This window comes from Pelecanus crispus, unplaced genomic scaffold, assembly GCF_030463565.1.
Source record: "Pelecanus crispus isolate bPelCri1 unplaced genomic scaffold, bPelCri1.pri SCAFFOLD_393, whole genome shotgun sequence".
Taxonomy (NCBI): Eukaryota; Metazoa; Chordata; class Aves; order Pelecaniformes; family Pelecanidae; genus Pelecanus; species Pelecanus crispus.
This window is the reverse complement of record NW_027461459.1, coordinates 4,156-20,821: the sequence shown is the minus strand read 5'-3', so window position 1 is coordinate 20,821 and position 16,666 is coordinate 4,156. Positions and strand designations below refer to the sequence as shown.

The following is a 16,666-nucleotide window of genomic DNA, read 5'->3' as shown; positions in this document are numbered from 1 at the left end:
ATTGCTGATTATGTAGGGCTGCTGGATGGGTAGGGCTGCTGGATGTATAAAATTGCTGGATATATAGGGCTGCTGGATATATAGGGCTGCTGGATGTATAAGATTGCTGGATATATAGGGCTGCTGGATATATAGGGCTGCTGGATGTATAAGATTGCTGATTATATAGGGCTGCTGGATATGTAGGGCTGTTGAATATACAAGATTGCAGGATATATGGGGTTGGTGATTATATAGGGCTGCTGGATGTATAGGGTCGTTGAATATATAAGATTGCTGGATATATAGGTTGCTTATTATATAGGGTTGCTGGATATATGGGGTGGTTAGATATCTAAGATTGCTGAATATGCAGGTTGCTGGATCTGTGGGTCACTGTATCTGTAGGGCAGCGGGATCTGTAGGGCAGCGGGATCTATAGGGCAGCAGGATCTATAGGCAGCGGGATCTATAGGGCAGCGGGATCTATAGGGCCGGCGGTGGCGGGGGCTGCGGTTCCCTGCCAGAGCCAGCGGAGCTGCGGCCGTCCCTCCCCGCCCGCTCGCGGGGCCGGGGTCCCCCTCTCGTCCCCCCGTGGGGTGTCGAGGCGCCTTTCGGGGCCCGGCCAGCACCGGCGGGCTGCGGGGGCTGGCGTGGGGCCCTCCGCCGTCCGTCCGTCCGTCCGTACGTGCGCGCAGCGCCGGGGCTAATGGCTTCTCCAGCTGGTTTTGCAGGGGGCGGGGAGGGCCGGGGTGGCTGAGGCTTGAACAACTCGTTTCGTCTTTCCTTCCCGACGGTCCCACTGTCGCCTCCGGCTTCGCCTCCTGCCCCGCACACGTAAGTGCCGCCCGACCAGAGCCGTACCCGAATCCGGCACCGTGCCCCCGCCGGGGCTCCCCCCCGGCACTCACTGGGTTATAAACAGCTCCGGACTATTCCCAGGGAGCGCAGCCCAGGCTGGAAACCCTCCAAGCTGGGCTCTGCGTGTGTGGTTATTTCTTTTTTTTTTTTTTTCCCCTCCCTTCCCTCTGTTTAAGGCATTTAAAATGGGGGAAAAAATTAAAAAAAAAAAAAAAAAAGAGGAAAAACAGATTAAAAAAATAAATGTTTTCATCCTCAGGGGAATTTTTCCCTTTTTATAGCACCCGGAGGATGCAGAAAGGACCATGCAGGAGCCGAGCAGCCGAGCTAACCCGAACCGAAGTGCTTGGTTTTCCCTTCATTTTAATTTATTTCCCTCCCCCCTCCCCAGCTTTTACTCTTTCCCAGGGCGAATGGAAGCGCTTTGGGAGCAAAGGGAAGTTTGGGCAGGCAGCGCTTTTTCCGGGGAAAACGGGCCGAGGTGCGGAGGAATAGGTGCCCGTGGCGGTGATGGAGGGATTTCTGCGGATGCTGCCGGAGCGAGTCAGGCTGGGGGGCGAAGGGGGATCGATTTTTGGGGGGGAAGCCGCGAGGTCTTTCCATCTCCCAGCCTGCAGGGCTGGGAACAAAAGGAGCTGGATGAGAGAGCCAGGAAAAAAATATTTTTTTTTTAATATATATATATATATTTCCCCCCCCGCCCCTCGGTGATTTGGGGAAGGTTGTAGCTTTCGGGTTAACCCTTTAGGAGCGGCGAGGGATGCTCGCTCCTGCCGTGCGTTCGCAGGGTGGACTGTTTCCCTGCATCCCCAACCCGGCTCGATAACGCGCTTCATGGGACGGAGCAGCCCGAGGTGCCGCCCCGGCCCGGCGGCTGGGTTTTGGGGCTTCCCCTCCCCTTACCCAGCAGGTTCGCCTCCCCGCCCCGGGTAAACCCTTGGGACCGGCCTCCGCTCCCCACCCAGAGCAAAACAGGTTTCGCATCGTTTCTCCGGGCTGGCGTCGCCGCCGCGATGCCGGGGATGCTTTGGGGGATGAGCGTGTCCCCCCGAGGACTTGGAGGGGGCTCGGGGCGTTTTTGTCCCTGCCACCGTGCGCCGCTTGGGAAAAACCCTTTTGGCTAGGGAGGAGGAGGAGGAGGAGGAGGAGGAAGTTGACGGTGTAGCAAGGACGGGCGAGGCTGTTTCTTCCTTGGTTTGCAAAGGAGAGCGGAGGCGGCGTGTTGTCCCCACCCTGCCCGGGCTGCCGTTTCGCTGGCGCACGGCACAAACCGGCGGCAAAGCACTTGCTCCCCAGACCTGATGGACCAGTCCCATCGCTTGCGCCTGCGTCGCTCAGCTCCGGGGATGCTGCGAAGGGACCAAAGCCGGAGCCCCTATAAAGCTGCGGCAGCGTCAGGGTGAGCCCTGTGCCAGAGCGGGGCCGCGGTGATTTGCACCGGTGCTGTGCTCCCCTGGGAGTTTTCATCCCCGGGAGAGGGGGGATTTTTGGGATATAATCATGCCGGGAGTGGTTCTTCCCTGGTTTTGCTGGGGTTTTGCCGCAGTCGGCAGCGTGCTTATCTCCGGCGTAGAAACCAGCCACGCTCAAGCGTGCGGCTTCGCTCGCCCCGCAGGACGCCCGTGCCGAAGCCGTGGGACCGGAGGCTGAGGGGTTAAACGCACCTCCGTCGCCAACAACTGCACACTGACAGCTCGCTCGCGTACCAAGCCGTAACTTGGGGTCTACCGGCGAGCCTGGGCTGCGGATCCTTCCTGTGAGCCAGTGCCAGCACCGTCCAGAGGCAGGAAGCTCTGCCCACAGCCTTTGCTTGCTTTGTCATATTTTTTTCCAGCGAACTCTGCTGTATTTTTAGCTCGCAGGAAGCTCCCCTGGTTATCGGCAAACTGCTAAATACGCTGCCAGTGCCCGGCGCCGCCGGAGCACTTAAAATCCCCGCCGCTGAGCGGGGAGAGAGCCACGGAGCACAGAAAGACCCCTCCCATCCCTGGCAAAACCCCTTGGAGGGTCTGAACCGGGGCACGTGAGTCCAGATACTGGGGTGACGGACTCCCGGGGTGCCGCCACCTCGCGTCGGTGCGGAAGGCTCTGATGGTTTTGGTCTCTTCTTGGCACGCGGCCGGTTTTCTGGACGCCGGTGCTGTAGCTCGGCGTTGCCGGGGGCCCCGGCCTGCCGTGTTGATACAGACGCTGGGTTATTCGAGGTGAAAGCATCCCCGCGCTGCCCCTGGCACCGGCGTAGCCAACTCGGCGGCTTCCTGCCGTGCCGCGGCCCCCGGCGAAGGACGGCTGCTCCCAGCCAGGATGTTTACTTTGGGCACGGGTCCAAAAAAAACCCCCCTTTTCTCCCCGTGCCGCTTCCTTCGCCAGTGCAAACCGTGTCACTGGAGCCAGGGACGCCCTCCCTGTCCCACCCCGCCGCATCTCGCCCTCGGCGGGCGATGGAAATCCCGAACCGTTCCATGAGCAATTTCGAAAGTGGGTGGCGGGGTGGGGCCATGGGTGGTGTGGGGCCGGCGTGGTGGAAACCGTACGCCTTTTGAGCCGAGCTGCTCTTTGCGCAGACGGGCAAAACCCGCGTGGTTTTTGCCGGCGGTGATTATTTTTTCGCGTGGCTCATTTGCGTCTTCATCAGCCGGGTCAGAAAAAGAGAAGGGGGAAGGGGGGAATAAAAAAAAAAAAAAAAAGAGCAAGAAAATAGAGTGGGCGGTGATGGCACGTGGGTTGTGGCAGGGGATGCTCACATCTCTCCTCTCTCCCTCCTCGCAGACAGGTTCGGCGGGCGACCCGGTTGATGGACCCAGCAGAAGCCAAATGGAAGAAGGGCCAGTTAATTATGTCGAAGAAAGGCGGCTGAACGAGGGCAGCGGGCTCAGCCTGGCGAATGGGGGCCGGCCGGAGGCGGGGGGCACCGCGCTGATGGAGCCGAGCGGCTGGTCGCCGGGCCAGCCGCCCACCGCTGGTAAAGCCCACTTGGAAGACGTCAGGAACCTGGTGGCCTTTTCGGCGGTGGCCGAAGCCGTTTCCTCCTACCGGCTACTGCCCCCGGGTTCGCCGTCGCTGCTGTACGAGAAGTTCGACTCGGAGATGAGCCGGGGTGGGCTGAGCGCGGTGGACGGCGTGCCGCGGGGGGAGGACCTGCACGCCCTCAAGGCTGCCCTGGCTTTGGCCAAGCACGGCGTGAAGCCCCCCAACTGCAACTGCGACGGCCCCGAGTGCCCCGACTACCTGGAATGGCTGGAGCAGAAGATCAAGACGGCTCTCGGCGAAGAGCCGGCATCACCGCGGCCCCGCGCCGCTGCCCCCAACCCCCCGCCGCCCCCCCAACAAGGTGCTATCGACCCCCAGCTGGTGCCTGAGACCGTCGAGCCGTGCCCACCCGACGGCCTCCCCTTTTCCCAAAGCGCGTTGACCATCGCCAAGGAGAAGAACATCAGCCTGCAGACCGCCATAGCCATCGAAGCCCTGACGCAGCTCTCGGCCGCTCTCCCCCAGCCCGCCGGCGACGGCCAGCCCCCGCCCCCGCCGCCCCCCGCCGCCCCCCCGCCGCCCCCTTCGGCCCCGGCCCCCTCGCCCCGCTGGGGGCCACGTGGCAGCGAGGGGACGAGCCCCGTTATCCGCCGGAGCCGGGAGCAGCACCGGAGCCATTTTTCGGCGCGGCGCCTCCGCGGAGCGGCTTTGCGGCGGCGTGGGGGCTGGAGGCCGAGGGGGCGGCGGGGGCCGGAGACCCCATGGCGGAGCTGGAGCAGCTGCTGGGTAACGCCGACGACTACATCAAGGCGGCTTTCAAGAGACCCGACGCGACGGCCGGCAAAGCGACTGCGCCTAAAACAGAGCCCCCCGAACGAACGCCCAGCAAGGATGTGCCAGGCGGCCCCCGTTTGCCACCGGCGCTGCCGGAGCCTGACCTACACAAGAAGACGCAGCTGGTCCTGCAGCAGCATCTCCACCACAAGCGCAGCCTCTTCCTCGAGCAAAGCCTGGCAGCGGCGGCGGCACCCCCGGATCGGCCGAGCGGCTGGTGGGCTCCCGGCGCCCCGGCCGTGCCCCCCAAGCCCTTTGAAAAGCAGGCCAAAGAGAAGAAGAAGAAAACACCGCCCGAAAAGCCCCCCCCGGCCAAACCGCTCCGTAAGCAAGTGCAGATCAAGAAGGCGAAGCAGAAGGACTCGCAGCCGCTCTTCCTGCCCCTCTGGCAGATCAGCCTGGAGGGGTTTCGGGCGCCCGCCGAACCCCCCGCCGAAGAGATGCAAACCGAACCGCCGCCGCCTGCCTTCCCGCTCCAGCCTCTTGCACTACCCCTGCCCGCCGCCCGCCCCCCGCCGCCGAACCCCCTCGACGGCGGCCCCCCCGGCTCCCGACTCTCAGGAAAGGGGTGCCCCCGGGGGGGGCCCCCAAATTCACCCGGTGCCGGCGGGCTCAACCGGCTCAGAGGAAGCGCCCGCTGCCCCCCCGCCGGCCACCCCGACCCCCATCGTGGTGGATGACAAGCTGGAAGAGCTCATCCGGCAATTCGAAGCCGAATTCGGGGAGAATTTCAACCTGCAGCCCCCTGAGACGCCCGCCCCGCTCGCTCCCGGGGCCGCCGAGCTGCCGGGGGGGCCAGCGCCAGCCCCACAAGTGCCCCCCACCACCACCGCCGCCGCCGCCGCCCCGGCTTTGAGCAGCGCTCCCCAAGCTGGACCCAAAAGCTTTTCGTTCTCACCGGGGAAGGGTCCGCTTTCGGAGCCCCCCTTCACCGCCCGGTCCCCTAAACAGATCAAAATCGAGTCTTCTGGTGCTATCACCGTGGTGTCGACCACGTGCTTTTACTCTGAGGAAAGCCAAAACCCAGACGCAGATGACGCTGACGGGACACCCACCAAGGACGAGGTGCCGCTGACGCCGACCCTGAGCGGCTTTTTGGAGTCGCCGCTGAAATACCTGGACACGCCAACCAAAAGCCTCCTGGACACCCCGGCCAAGCGGGCGCAAGCGGAGTTCCCCACCTGCGACTGCGTTGGTGAGCCAGCGGCCGTGCCGGGGGATTACCGGGGTGGCGGCGAGCCCCGGGGTGGCATTTCGAGGAGGTGGCTAAGCAGGGTGGGATTGCCCTGGATAAATAACGGAGCGATGCCGCGGCGCCGGCAAAGGCCACTTTTTTTTGGGGGGGATGCGGCGCTCACGCGGCGAAACCGTGATGCTGTGGAGTCCTCTTTCGCTTTCTCTTCTCCCCTCTTATTTTTATGGTCGGACGGCAAACGCCGAGCGACTGCCGCGTCGCTGCGGGGGTGGCACCAGTGCTGACCTGGCTGTGCCGGCGTGGGTTGGAAGAGCTGCAAAACCAAAGGGCTGTTGGGTGTTGCCTCTGCTTAACCGCTCGGCTAAATCCTGTAGAGGGGCCAGCGGTTGCCCCGGCGCTGAAACCTGCCTAAAACTCAGCTCAGCTGGTTGTTCCTGCTATTTTAAGCCAAATTAGCTGGTTTGGGTTACTCCAAGTAACCCAAACTTTGGCTCGGTGTGCGTGCTTACGCCTGGAGCTGTATTTGCTGCTGGGATCCTGAGTTGTTCGGTGGCTGATCCCACCGGGACACATTGAAAAGGCTCCAAATTCTTGGATTTGGGGTTTTTTTGTGTGTGTTTGGGTTTTTTTGGTGTGTGCTGGCATTTGTTAGACTTCGCAGCAAGTGCTAGAGATATCCCGCCCGGTCCCCACAGCCCAACTCCATCCAAGTGCTGGGAGCTAGGTCTTCTCTCCCCAAAATTTAGACCGGAGCCGCGCTCTGCCCTGGGAGGAGCAGGGTGAGGATTTGGGGCGTCCAGCCGGAAAAACAAACCCCCGCGCCGCTGGGAGAGGTGGCCTCGGCCCAAACGCAAGCCGCACTTTATTAGCAGCGCTTATGATTATTTATTTGTTTGCTTGTAAATGGCAGCAGTAATTAGCCCGAACGGCACCGAGCGAACGAAAGGCTCTTCTGGAGCCGCTCGAACTGATCTCGGAGTTTCGCCCCGCAGTGCCAGGAAGAGATTCGGGTTGCTTTTTCTTTTGCAGCGTGGTTTAGGGGCTCGGAGAGGGGGGAACTCCCCCCCTACCCCCCCGCCACCTCTCTCCATTTTCTCAAGGAAAAGCTGTGAGAGAAAGCAATTAAGTGGGAGTCGGGGCTCGGTGCTTTATTAGGTGCCTGTGCTGTTAGACGCTGTAATAAAATCAGCCTTCGCTGCGTGTCCCGTATTGATCTCTGTCTGGACAGCTGCAGCCCAGCTGAGCCCGGCTTTCTCCTCGCCCTGGCGCCCAGCCAGTTAGACATGACGGGAATGAAAATCAGGGCGATGAGAGCAGAGAGATGGAAAGACAGATCAGACCCGGCCGTCGCGCCGGATGCGTCTCACCCGGCGGCATTCGAGCATCCCCCGTGTGCCAGGGATTGACCCCTCTGCCGCCGCGGCTGCCCGGAGCATCCTCTGCTTCCCGTGCTGGCACCTTCGCGCCCTAAAAGCCCCAAGGGCTTTGCTGCTGGGGGGGGGGGGTTGCTTGCAGGGCTGTAGCCCCGGCATCCTTCTCCCATATCTCGAGCATCCTTCTCCCATAGCCCCGGCATCCTTCTCCCCTATCTCGAGCATCCTTCTCCCATAGCCCCGGCATCCTTCTCCCCTATCTCGAGCATCCTTCTCCCATAGCCCCGGCATCCTTCTCCCATATCTCGAGCATCCTTCTCCCGTAGCCCCGGCATCCTTCTCCCGTAGCCCTGGCATCCGTCTCCCCTATCTTGAGCATCCTTCTCCCGTATCTTGAGCATTTCTCTCCCGTGTCTTGAGCATCCTTCTCCCATAGCCCCAGCATCCTTCTCCCGTATCTTGAGCATCCTTCCCCGGATCTTGAGGATCCTTCTCCCGTATCTTGAGCATTTTTGTCCTGTATCTTGAGCATCCTTCTCCCATAGCCCCAGCATCCTTCTCCCGTATCTTGAGCATCCTTCCCCGGATCTTGAGGATCCTTCTCCCGTATCTTGAGCATTTCTCTCCCGTGTCTTGAGCATCCTTCTCCTGTAGCCCCAGCATCCTTCTCCCATATCTTGAGCACCCTTCTCCTGTATCTTGAGCATTTTTGTCCTGTATCTTGAGCATCCTTCTCCCATAGCCCCAGCATCCTTCAGCCTCTCTCCTGCACAGCAGCTTCTTCCTTGCCTGGGCTCGGCCAGCTCAGGGCATCCCGTGAGCATCCCCAAATCCTGTGGGCAAGCCTAAAAGCAGGCAGCAGTAGTTTTCAGCCCCCAAGTCATCCCGTGATGGTTTTAGCAGCATCCAGCCGGGCCAGTCCTGGTGAGCGGGACCAGACGGGTGCCCAGGGTGGGAGCTGGCGGGTAACAGGGGGGCCGGAGCGGGGTTTGCATGACGAATCGCCCGCTGCCGCTCATCGCTGCTTCTCGGCAGAGCTCATCAAAATGCACCGTGCCAAAGCAGACGGTGCAAATCCCCATGCTGGGATGGAGCCGCAGTTGCTGCCAGGATGCTTGGAGGGGCTGTGGCCCCTCGGGGAGGTTTTTGGGTCCCTGAAGGGTGCGGGTCTGAGCACCTGTCCCCTTGTTCCCCAGCGGTGTTTTAGTGCTGGGAGCAGAAAATTAAGAGGAGCCACCAGGCTGTTTAACAACCCACTAATTGCAGCTTCCCTTCCCCAGTGCTCTTAGGGGGAAACGCCATCAAGGAACCTTTGATTTTTGGTGCAAAAGTGCTCGATTTGAGGGAATTTGAGGGTTTGGCATCCTTTGGGGCAGCCAGCGGAGGTGCAGACCCTGAAATCTCTGTCCCCCTCTCCTGCCTCTGCAGAGCAAATCGTGGAGAAGGACGAGGGACCGTATTACACCCACCTGGGCTCGGGGCCCACCGTGGCATCCATCAGGGAGCTCATGGAGGAGCGGTAAGGGCCCTCACCCCAAACTGTCCCATCCTGGGGGGCCATGAGGGTGAGGGGGGGCCCGTGGGGTCTTGTGAAGGCGGGTGGGGTCCCGTGAAGGTGGATGGGGTCCCAGGAGTGTGAATGGTGTCCCATGAGGATGAGCGGGGGGGTCTCAGGAGGGCGAGTGGGGTCCCGTGGGGTTCTGTGAAGGCGAGTGGGGTCCTCTGAGGGTGAGTGGGTGCTCCTGAGAGTGAGTGGGGGCTCATGAGGGGTCCCATGAGGGCGAGTGGGGTCCAGTGCGGGTGAGTGGGGTCCTGTGAGGGTGAGTGGGGGCTCCTGAGAGTGACTGGGGGCCTGTGAGGGTCAGTGGGGGCTCCTGAGAGTGAGTGAGGGCTCATGAGGGGTCCCACGAGGGCGAGTGGGGTCCAGTGCGGGTGAGTGGGGTCCTGTGAGGGTGAGTGGGGGCTCCTGAGAGTGACTGGGGGCCTGTGAGGGTCAGTGGGGGCTCCTGAGAGTGAGTGAGGGCTCATGAGGGGTCCCACGAGGGCAAGTGGGGTCCAGTGAGGGTGAGTGTGGGCTCCTGAGAGTGAGTGGGGGCTCATGAGGGGTCCTACGAGGGCGAGTGGGGACCAGTGAGGGTGAGTGGGGTCCCGTGAGGTGAGTGGGGACCAGTGAGGGGCCCATGAGGGCGAGCGGGGGACTCGTGAGCGTGGTGGGGGCGAGCAGCGCTGACGCCCGTCCCTTGGCAGGTACGGCGAGAAGGGCAAGGCCATCCGCATCGAGAAGGTCATCTACACAGGGAAGGAGGGGAAGAGCTCCCGGGGCTGCCCCATCGCCAAGTGGGTGAGTGCCTGCGCCCTGGCTCTCGTCCCGCCTCGGAGCCCTCCCTGGGGTAACGCTCCTGCCCGTCCCCTCCCTGCCTGGGGACAAGGAGGTCCCCCGCCGGTGGGGTTTGCGGCAGGCAGGGGCGGGATGCTCGATCTGTGGCTGGCAGGGAGGAAGCGAGAGCAGCGGCCGCCCCCGGGGAAACTCCACGGGGTTTCCCACCCTCGGCACCCGCCGAATGGCACGTCCGTGCCTGCAGCCCCTGAGCTGGGCACGTCTTCCCCCCGCAGTGCCCAAAAGCCCGTGGGGGTGAACGCGGTCATGGGAGCCCCCACAGCTCTGCCCCCCCAAATCCCCACGGGGCGCTGCGGAGGGCAGCCAGGACCCTCTTTTGGGGTCCTCCCCATCCCGGGAGGTGCTTGCTCTTGGAGTGGTCTGACTTGGCCCCTCTCTTTTCCAGGTGATCCGGAGACACAACCAAGAGGAGAAGCTGCTGTGCCTGGTGCGGCACCGGGCCGGCCACCACTGCCAGAATGCTGTCATCATCATCCTGATCCTGGCCTGGGAGGGCATCCCCCGCACACTGGGTGACACGCTGTACCAGGAGCTCACCGACACCCTCACCAAATACGGCAACCCCACCAGCCGCCGCTGCGGCTTGAACGACGAGTAAGTCGCGCCGCGCCGCCGGTCCCGTTTTGGGGAGAAAGGGTGGGAAGGGGACGCGGGGGTCCCCCCTTGTTTTCGGAGCTGCCATCACCGCGCCGGCGGCTGACGCTCCTCTGCGGTGTCCCTCCCGCAGCCGGACCTGTGCGTGCCAAGGCAAGGACCCCAACACCTGCGGCGCTTCCTTCTCCTTCGGCTGCTCTTGGAGCATGTATTTTAATGGCTGCAAATACGCCCGGAGCAAAACTCCCCGCAAGTTCAGGCTGGTGGGGGACAATCCCAAAGAGGTGGGTGACGCGGGCGGAGCGGGGCAGCACCGCCGGGGCTGTGGGTTCGGACCTCCTTTTACCCCGAGCTCCAAGTTTTGCAGGGGGGAAGCCTGAAAATAGGATTCCTTGTGGGATTTTTGATGAATTAGGGAGACGGGGGAAAGAAAGTCAACCTGGTGAAATCAGAGGGCAGGCTCGGCGTCCCAGAGCCAGGACTTTTGGTGTGACGCCAAGGGCCGGTACGGGGGGGCACAAATGGGGTCTCTCTAGAAACCCCATGGAAGCTGCCAGAGGGCTCATGGGTCAAGCAAGCAAAAGCACAACCTCACCAGGAATTTAAGCCATGTGCTTTGCGCGGGTGAGGGACATCGTGGGAAGGGTGGGATGCCACGTGGCGTTGCCGGAGCTCTGCCCCCAATTCTGTCCCTGCTGCCGAAACCCCTGGGTGACATCCTCCTCTTTTCCCTACCACAGGAAGAGCTGCTCCGGAAAAGCTTTCAGGACTTGGCTACCGAGGTTGCTCCGCTTTACAAGAGGCTGGCGCCGCAAGCCTACCAAAACCAGGTACTGGCCACCCGCTCGTCCCCTTCGGAGCGCGCCAGCCTGGCGGCAGGCAGAAATGGGCACGGGGTGGCAGCGTGTAGATTTTGGATAACCGGAGCCCTCTCCTCCTTCCGCCAGGTTACCAACGAGGACGTAGCGATAGACTGCCGGCTGGGCTTGAAGGAGGGGAGGCCATTCTCGGGAGTGACGGCGTGCATGGACTTCTGCGCTCATGCTCACAAAGATCAGCATAACCTCTACAACGGCTGCACGGTGGTAAGCAGGCGGCTGGCGGGGCTTTTCGGGGTGTTCCCCCTGCCCCGTTTCAGGATGCTCCTTTTTGAGCCACTCGGTCCCTGCTGTCCCCAGCCGTCCTACCTGTGTGACTCCAGTGGCCGGTCCTCGGTGTTTGCACACCTCAAGTGAAACCACCCAGGTCTGTGGGGTGCTGCAGCCACCCCAGCTAGGCAAAAGCGCGGTGCTAACAGGGACCGTGCATTTGCTTTCGTCTGACCCAAACCCCGTGGGAGGTTTTTGAATGCTGGCTGGGAACCAGTGCGGGCTGGGGAGGATGCCAGGCTGGCGTAGCTTCGCGTCGATGCGGGGAATAAGGAGATTCCGCCCCTGTCCCGCGTGGGCCGCATCCCGGCAGCATCCCGCTGATGGCACCTGCGCTCCCCCAGGTCTGCACGCTGACGAAGGAAGACAATCGCGTGGTGGGGAAAATCCCTGAAGATGAGCAACTGCACGTCCTCCCCCTCTACAAGATGTCCAGCACGGATGAGTTCGGCAGTGAGGAGAACCAAAACGCCAAGGTGGGCAGCGGGGCCATCCAGGTGCTCACGTCTTTTCCCCGCGAGGTCCGCAAGCTGCCCGAGCCTGCCAAGTCCTGCCGGCAGAGGCAGCTGGAAGCGAAGAAAGCCGCCGCAGAGAAGAAGAAGCTGCAGAAAGAGAAGCTGATGACGCCGGAAAAGATCAAGCAGGAAGCGCTCGAGCTCCCTGCGCTCCAGCAAAATGCAGGTAATGGGGGCAGAGCCCGAGGTCCCATTGCCGGAGTCGTCCGGAAGGCGCGCGAGGGGACGGGGATGCGGTCGGGGGCTTTCTCGGGCCGGTGGCTTGGAGCGCTCGGCGTGTCTGGGTGCATTTTGGCATCTCTGCGGCACCTGGGTTTTCCCTCGTACTGCGGTGCGGTGGGGAGCTCTTGCCACAGCCCGGAGCATGGGTGCGAATTGGTGCCAGCGTGCCGGGCGATGCCGGGCGATGCTGACCTCTGCGCTTGGCCGGCGAGCCCGTCACCGTGGGATTTTCGAGTCCGGCCGAGTTTTTGGGGTCCTCGCTGCCCACCGGCAGTTTCCTCGGCCGGCGGGGTCACGGGGGCTGTGTGTGTGCTGTGCCCGCAGGTATGGCGTTGAAAAGTGGGCTGCCCCCGCAGCCGCTGAAACCTTCCATCAAGGTGGAGCCGCAGAGCCATTACAACGCCTTCAAGTACAACGGCAACGCGGTGGTGGAGAGCTACTCGGTGCTAGGGAGCTGCCGGCCCTCCGACCCGTACAGCATGAACAGTGTTTACTCTTACCATTCCTACTATGCACAGCCCAATCTGCCTTCCGTGAACGGGTTTCACTCCAAGTTCGCGCTTCCCTCCTTCGGGTATTACGGCTTTTCCAGCAACCACGTGTTCCCCTCGCAGTTTCTGAATTACGGGGCGCCCGAGAGGAGCGGGAGCAGCTGGGTGAGCAACGGCTACGAGAAGAAGCCCGACGTCCCGGCGTTGCAGGATAACCTCAACCACGCCTACGGGAACGCCGATTTCCCCGAGCCCATCCCGCACAGCGTCCGGAGCAAAAACCATCACCAGCGCACCTACGAGCGGGCTAACCGCTACGCCAGCCAGCAGAAAGCGGCGGTGGCCGGGGCGCACAGGACTAGCTCGGGCTCGGAGGAGGCACTGCCGTTTGCACAGAACTGTTTCGGCAGCCGGCCCATCAAGCAGGAACCCCCAGACCCTCCGCCCGCCATCGAGCCCCTTCCCGGCGCGGCGGCCGTGCCCGGCGCCAGCTTAGCCCTGCCGGCCATCCCGGCACATGGCGGGGGGCCGGAGCAGCGGTGGAGCCCCTTCAAAGCGTCCCGGGGCACGTCTTCCCCCGAGAGGACTAGCACGGTGGAGGGCTCGTGGAGCACCTTGGCGCCGGGCTCGGGCGGGCGGGAGAAGCCGAGCGCCTTCGACGCTGCCATGCGCTTGCCGCCGCCAGAGAAGCAGTGGCCCAACGTCCTGGCAGGAGAGGCGGCGGCGCGCGGCTCGGGTTTGCTGCCAAAACCGTGGAGCCCCTGCAAGCTGGGGGAGGCGGCGCTGGCCGGCACGGGCAACTCGAGCCTGCTGGGGCCGCTGGGTTTTGGCTCGGCACTGCCGGGGCTGCCCAGCTTCCCCGAGGAGCCGTGGGGCTCAGTGAAGGTGGAGGAGCGGAGGACGCCGGCGCCCAGCCCGGGGCTGCCGGAGAAGCCGTGGGAAGCGGCGGTGGGCGAGAAGGGGGTGGTGGGGCCTCGCCGGGAGAAGCCGTGGGACCCCTTCGGCCTGGAGGAGGATCTGCCGGAGAAGGCGGTGAAGGAGGAGGAGGAGGACGAGGAGGAGGAGGAGGAGGAAGAGGAGGAGGAGTGGTCGGACAGCGAACACAACTTCCTGGACGAGAACATCGGCGGGGTGGCCGTGGCGCCCGCCCATGGCTCCATCCTCATCGAGTGCGCCCGCCGCGAGCTCCACGCCACCACCCCGCTGAAGAAACCCAACCGCTGCCACCCCACCCGCATCTCCCTGGTCTTCTACCAACACAAGAACTTGAACCAGCCCAACCACGGCCTGGCGCTGTGGGAGGCCAAGATGAAGCAGCTGGCGGAGCGGGCTCGGGCCCGGCAAGAGGAGGCGGCGCGCCTGGGTCTCCCGCCGGACTCCAAAGCCTTCGCCAAGAAACGCAAGTGGGGCGGCGCGTTGGCGACCGAGGCGCCCAGCAAGGAGAGGAGGGACTCGGTCCCGACGCGGCAGGCGGTGGCCATCCCCACCAACTCCGCCATCACTGTGTCCTCCTACGCCTACACCAAGGTGACGGGCCCCTACAGCCGCTGGATCTGAGACGGAGGCGACCGCCGCGGCCCCATCTTACCTCAACCCTCGGCAGCGCCGGCGCCTGGCGCTGCTTCGTGGTGCTTTCTCCTCGGGCGTGGGGGAGAAGAAAAAAAAAAAAAATAGACAAAACCGAAGCAAAACACAACAACAACAAAAAAAAACCCAACCCACGGAAAGCGAACCCAACACGCACGCTCGGAAACAGCGGAGCCGGCGCGGGCGCACGCCGTCGGAGAGCTGCGCTTGGCGAGGAGTTGGCAAACAAAGCAAAACTCGGAAAAAAAAAAAAAAAAAAAAGAGGAACGATGCTGTTTGACGCTTTTCGGTAATCTCATATTTATATCTCCGCGTTTTTTTAATCTAGCCTCGTGCGCCGTGCGAACGGAGGGAGAAGTTTATAGCGTCCTTTCGCAAAGGAGAGGTTTTTAATTCCACTTAAAAATACCTATTTATTGGATTTTATTTTATTTTATTTTTTACTCGGACGACAACGACGAAGCCGATCTTCAAAAAAGAAGCCAACATCGAAAACAGAAAAAACCCTAAACACAAAGAAAAAACAACCCGAACACCAAACCAGCTTAAAGGCAAGAGGTGACTCCCTCCAGCTCCAGCGCGTGGGGGCTGGCGGGATCGTGTGCTTTACCGTCAGCCGGACACGCCGAACATCCGATTATTTTTTTTCCCAAGGACCTAAAAATACCTATTTTGCAACTCGAGGAGACCTTCCTTACAGCGACGGGAGACCCGCTCGCGAGCGGGATGTCCTGGGATGGCACGTCTTCGCTCGGCTCCTCACCGCCGGCGGGATCGGCTCCGCCGGGACGGACCGAGCCGGCGTCTTTCCCGGCGCCGGAGACCTCAGGACACGTCTGGGCTGGGGACTGCCGCTGCCGGGGTGCCGCGCTCGGGCTCGGACTTGGGGCTCCTTTGCCGGCGACCCCGGGGAGAGCGACGGCGGCGGCGGCGGCATCTCTAAAGGAGCCGACAGGACAAAAACAGAAAGAAAAAAAAATAAATACAAAAACAGGAAAAAAACACAAACCAACCCCAAACTGTGAATAGCTAGTGTTGCTCTCTGTACATCACTGTTGCTACAGTCTGGTGCTTTCCGTCTCCGGGGGACTTTCTCCGTGCGATCGGCTCTGGGAAGAGCGAATCCCAAGACTTGGCTGGCCAAAACCCCCGCCGGTCCGCCTTCCCCGCCGGCGCCGGCGAGCCGGCGTGGTGGCGAGCGCCGCCGGGGCTCGGTGCTTTTTCTCTCCCCGGGTGCCATCCCTCCTTCCTACGGATCGCCATTCTTCCCGCAAAAAAAAAAAAAAACAAAACCCAAACCCACAAAACCCCAACAAATAACCCAACGACGGACAACAACCGCGTGGTGCTTTTCGAACAATCTCAGTCGAGACTTTCCGCCCGTCTGCGATGCCGAAGCCGTGCCGGGACGGACGGGCGGGCGGGCGAGCTCCCCCGCGGCTCGCCGGGAGGGCGGCATGGCCGAATCCGGGTGCCGGCGTCCCCGGGGTCGTTGCTTTTGCACTTTCAGGTGCCTTTTGGAGAGCCAGCGAGCCAGAGCCGACGCCGTCACCGTGCAGAAATCACCTTGTGTTTACTGTCACCCTCCTTCCTTGCGCACTGGCACAGATCAGCAGGATCTCGGTAAAACAGCCTGAACATTTACGTGGTCTGATTTTAAACCTGTAAATAGGGAAAGAATTTTTTTAAAAGCACTTTCACCTAGATTTAAAAACGAAAGCGAAAGTTAAAAAAACAACTTCCCTCTTTCCTTCCTCCCCTCCAAACCCCCAACAACTTGAAAGCAGTATGTTTTAAACAAGATTATTGTGGGAGAACTGTAAATACTGGCAGAATATTTAACATGCTTTGTCCGTCCTTCATAATTAATTTTTTTTTTTTTTTAACCGTAATCTGTAAAGTTGCGTATATTTGACAAGGAAACTCAACGAGCTATTACCGCTTTTCTTATAAATACCCAATAGCATATCAGGATTGTAAGAGTCGATGGCAAGTCAGATTTTAGGGATGCCCGGCGGGCGATGCCGGTTCCAGCGCGGTGACCCGACGTGTCGATGTGGTTCGGAGGGCGAAAAGGGGACCCGGCTGATCCCCGCCGGCGGCATTCGGCGGGGCCGGATTCGGGTGCCGGCCCCGGTTCGCATCGCCCGGGGTCTGGTCTGACTGTCGTGGCGGGGGTGCCTTGCGAGCTTCGCCTGGATGGGTGTAGAGTCGGGAGGAGAAGGGGTGTGTTCGGAGAAGGCGAGAGTCCGTGTAACCTGTCTAAGTCCTGCTTCCTCGGAGGTTTTTTTTGGTGCAGGGAGGGGGTTCGGTCCGGCGCGGCGTTGGCTCCGGCGGGTTCAACCCGGGTAAGCGGGGAGATGCCGGCGCCGCGGGTCGGGGAGCGAGAACTGCTGCAGTCTCACGTTTTTACACTACATAACGTCTAACCTACCTCAAATCTCAGTCATTAAAAATTAGCACGCTTCAGACTTCTTCTACGAAAACTAGAAATCTATG

The 16,666-nt window shown here is 61.7% G+C and overlaps 1 protein-coding gene across 1 annotated transcript; it reads left to right on the top strand.

Moving 5' to 3' along the window:
• Window positions 1–3,612: 3,612 nt before the first annotated feature.
• On the top strand, window positions 3,613–14,137 carry LOC142597039 (methylcytosine dioxygenase TET3-like). The gene is given in 11 exon segments (XM_075727472.1): window positions 3,613–4,377; window positions 4,380–5,183; window positions 5,185–5,839; window positions 8,641–8,731; window positions 9,460–9,553; window positions 9,996–10,204; window positions 10,338–10,488; window positions 10,945–11,034; window positions 11,152–11,289; window positions 11,697–12,033; window positions 12,414–14,137. Coding segments are annotated over 11 exon segments (5,016 nt in total). The 5' UTR covers window positions 3,613–3,654.
• Window positions 14,138–16,666: the final 2,529 nt, after the last annotated feature.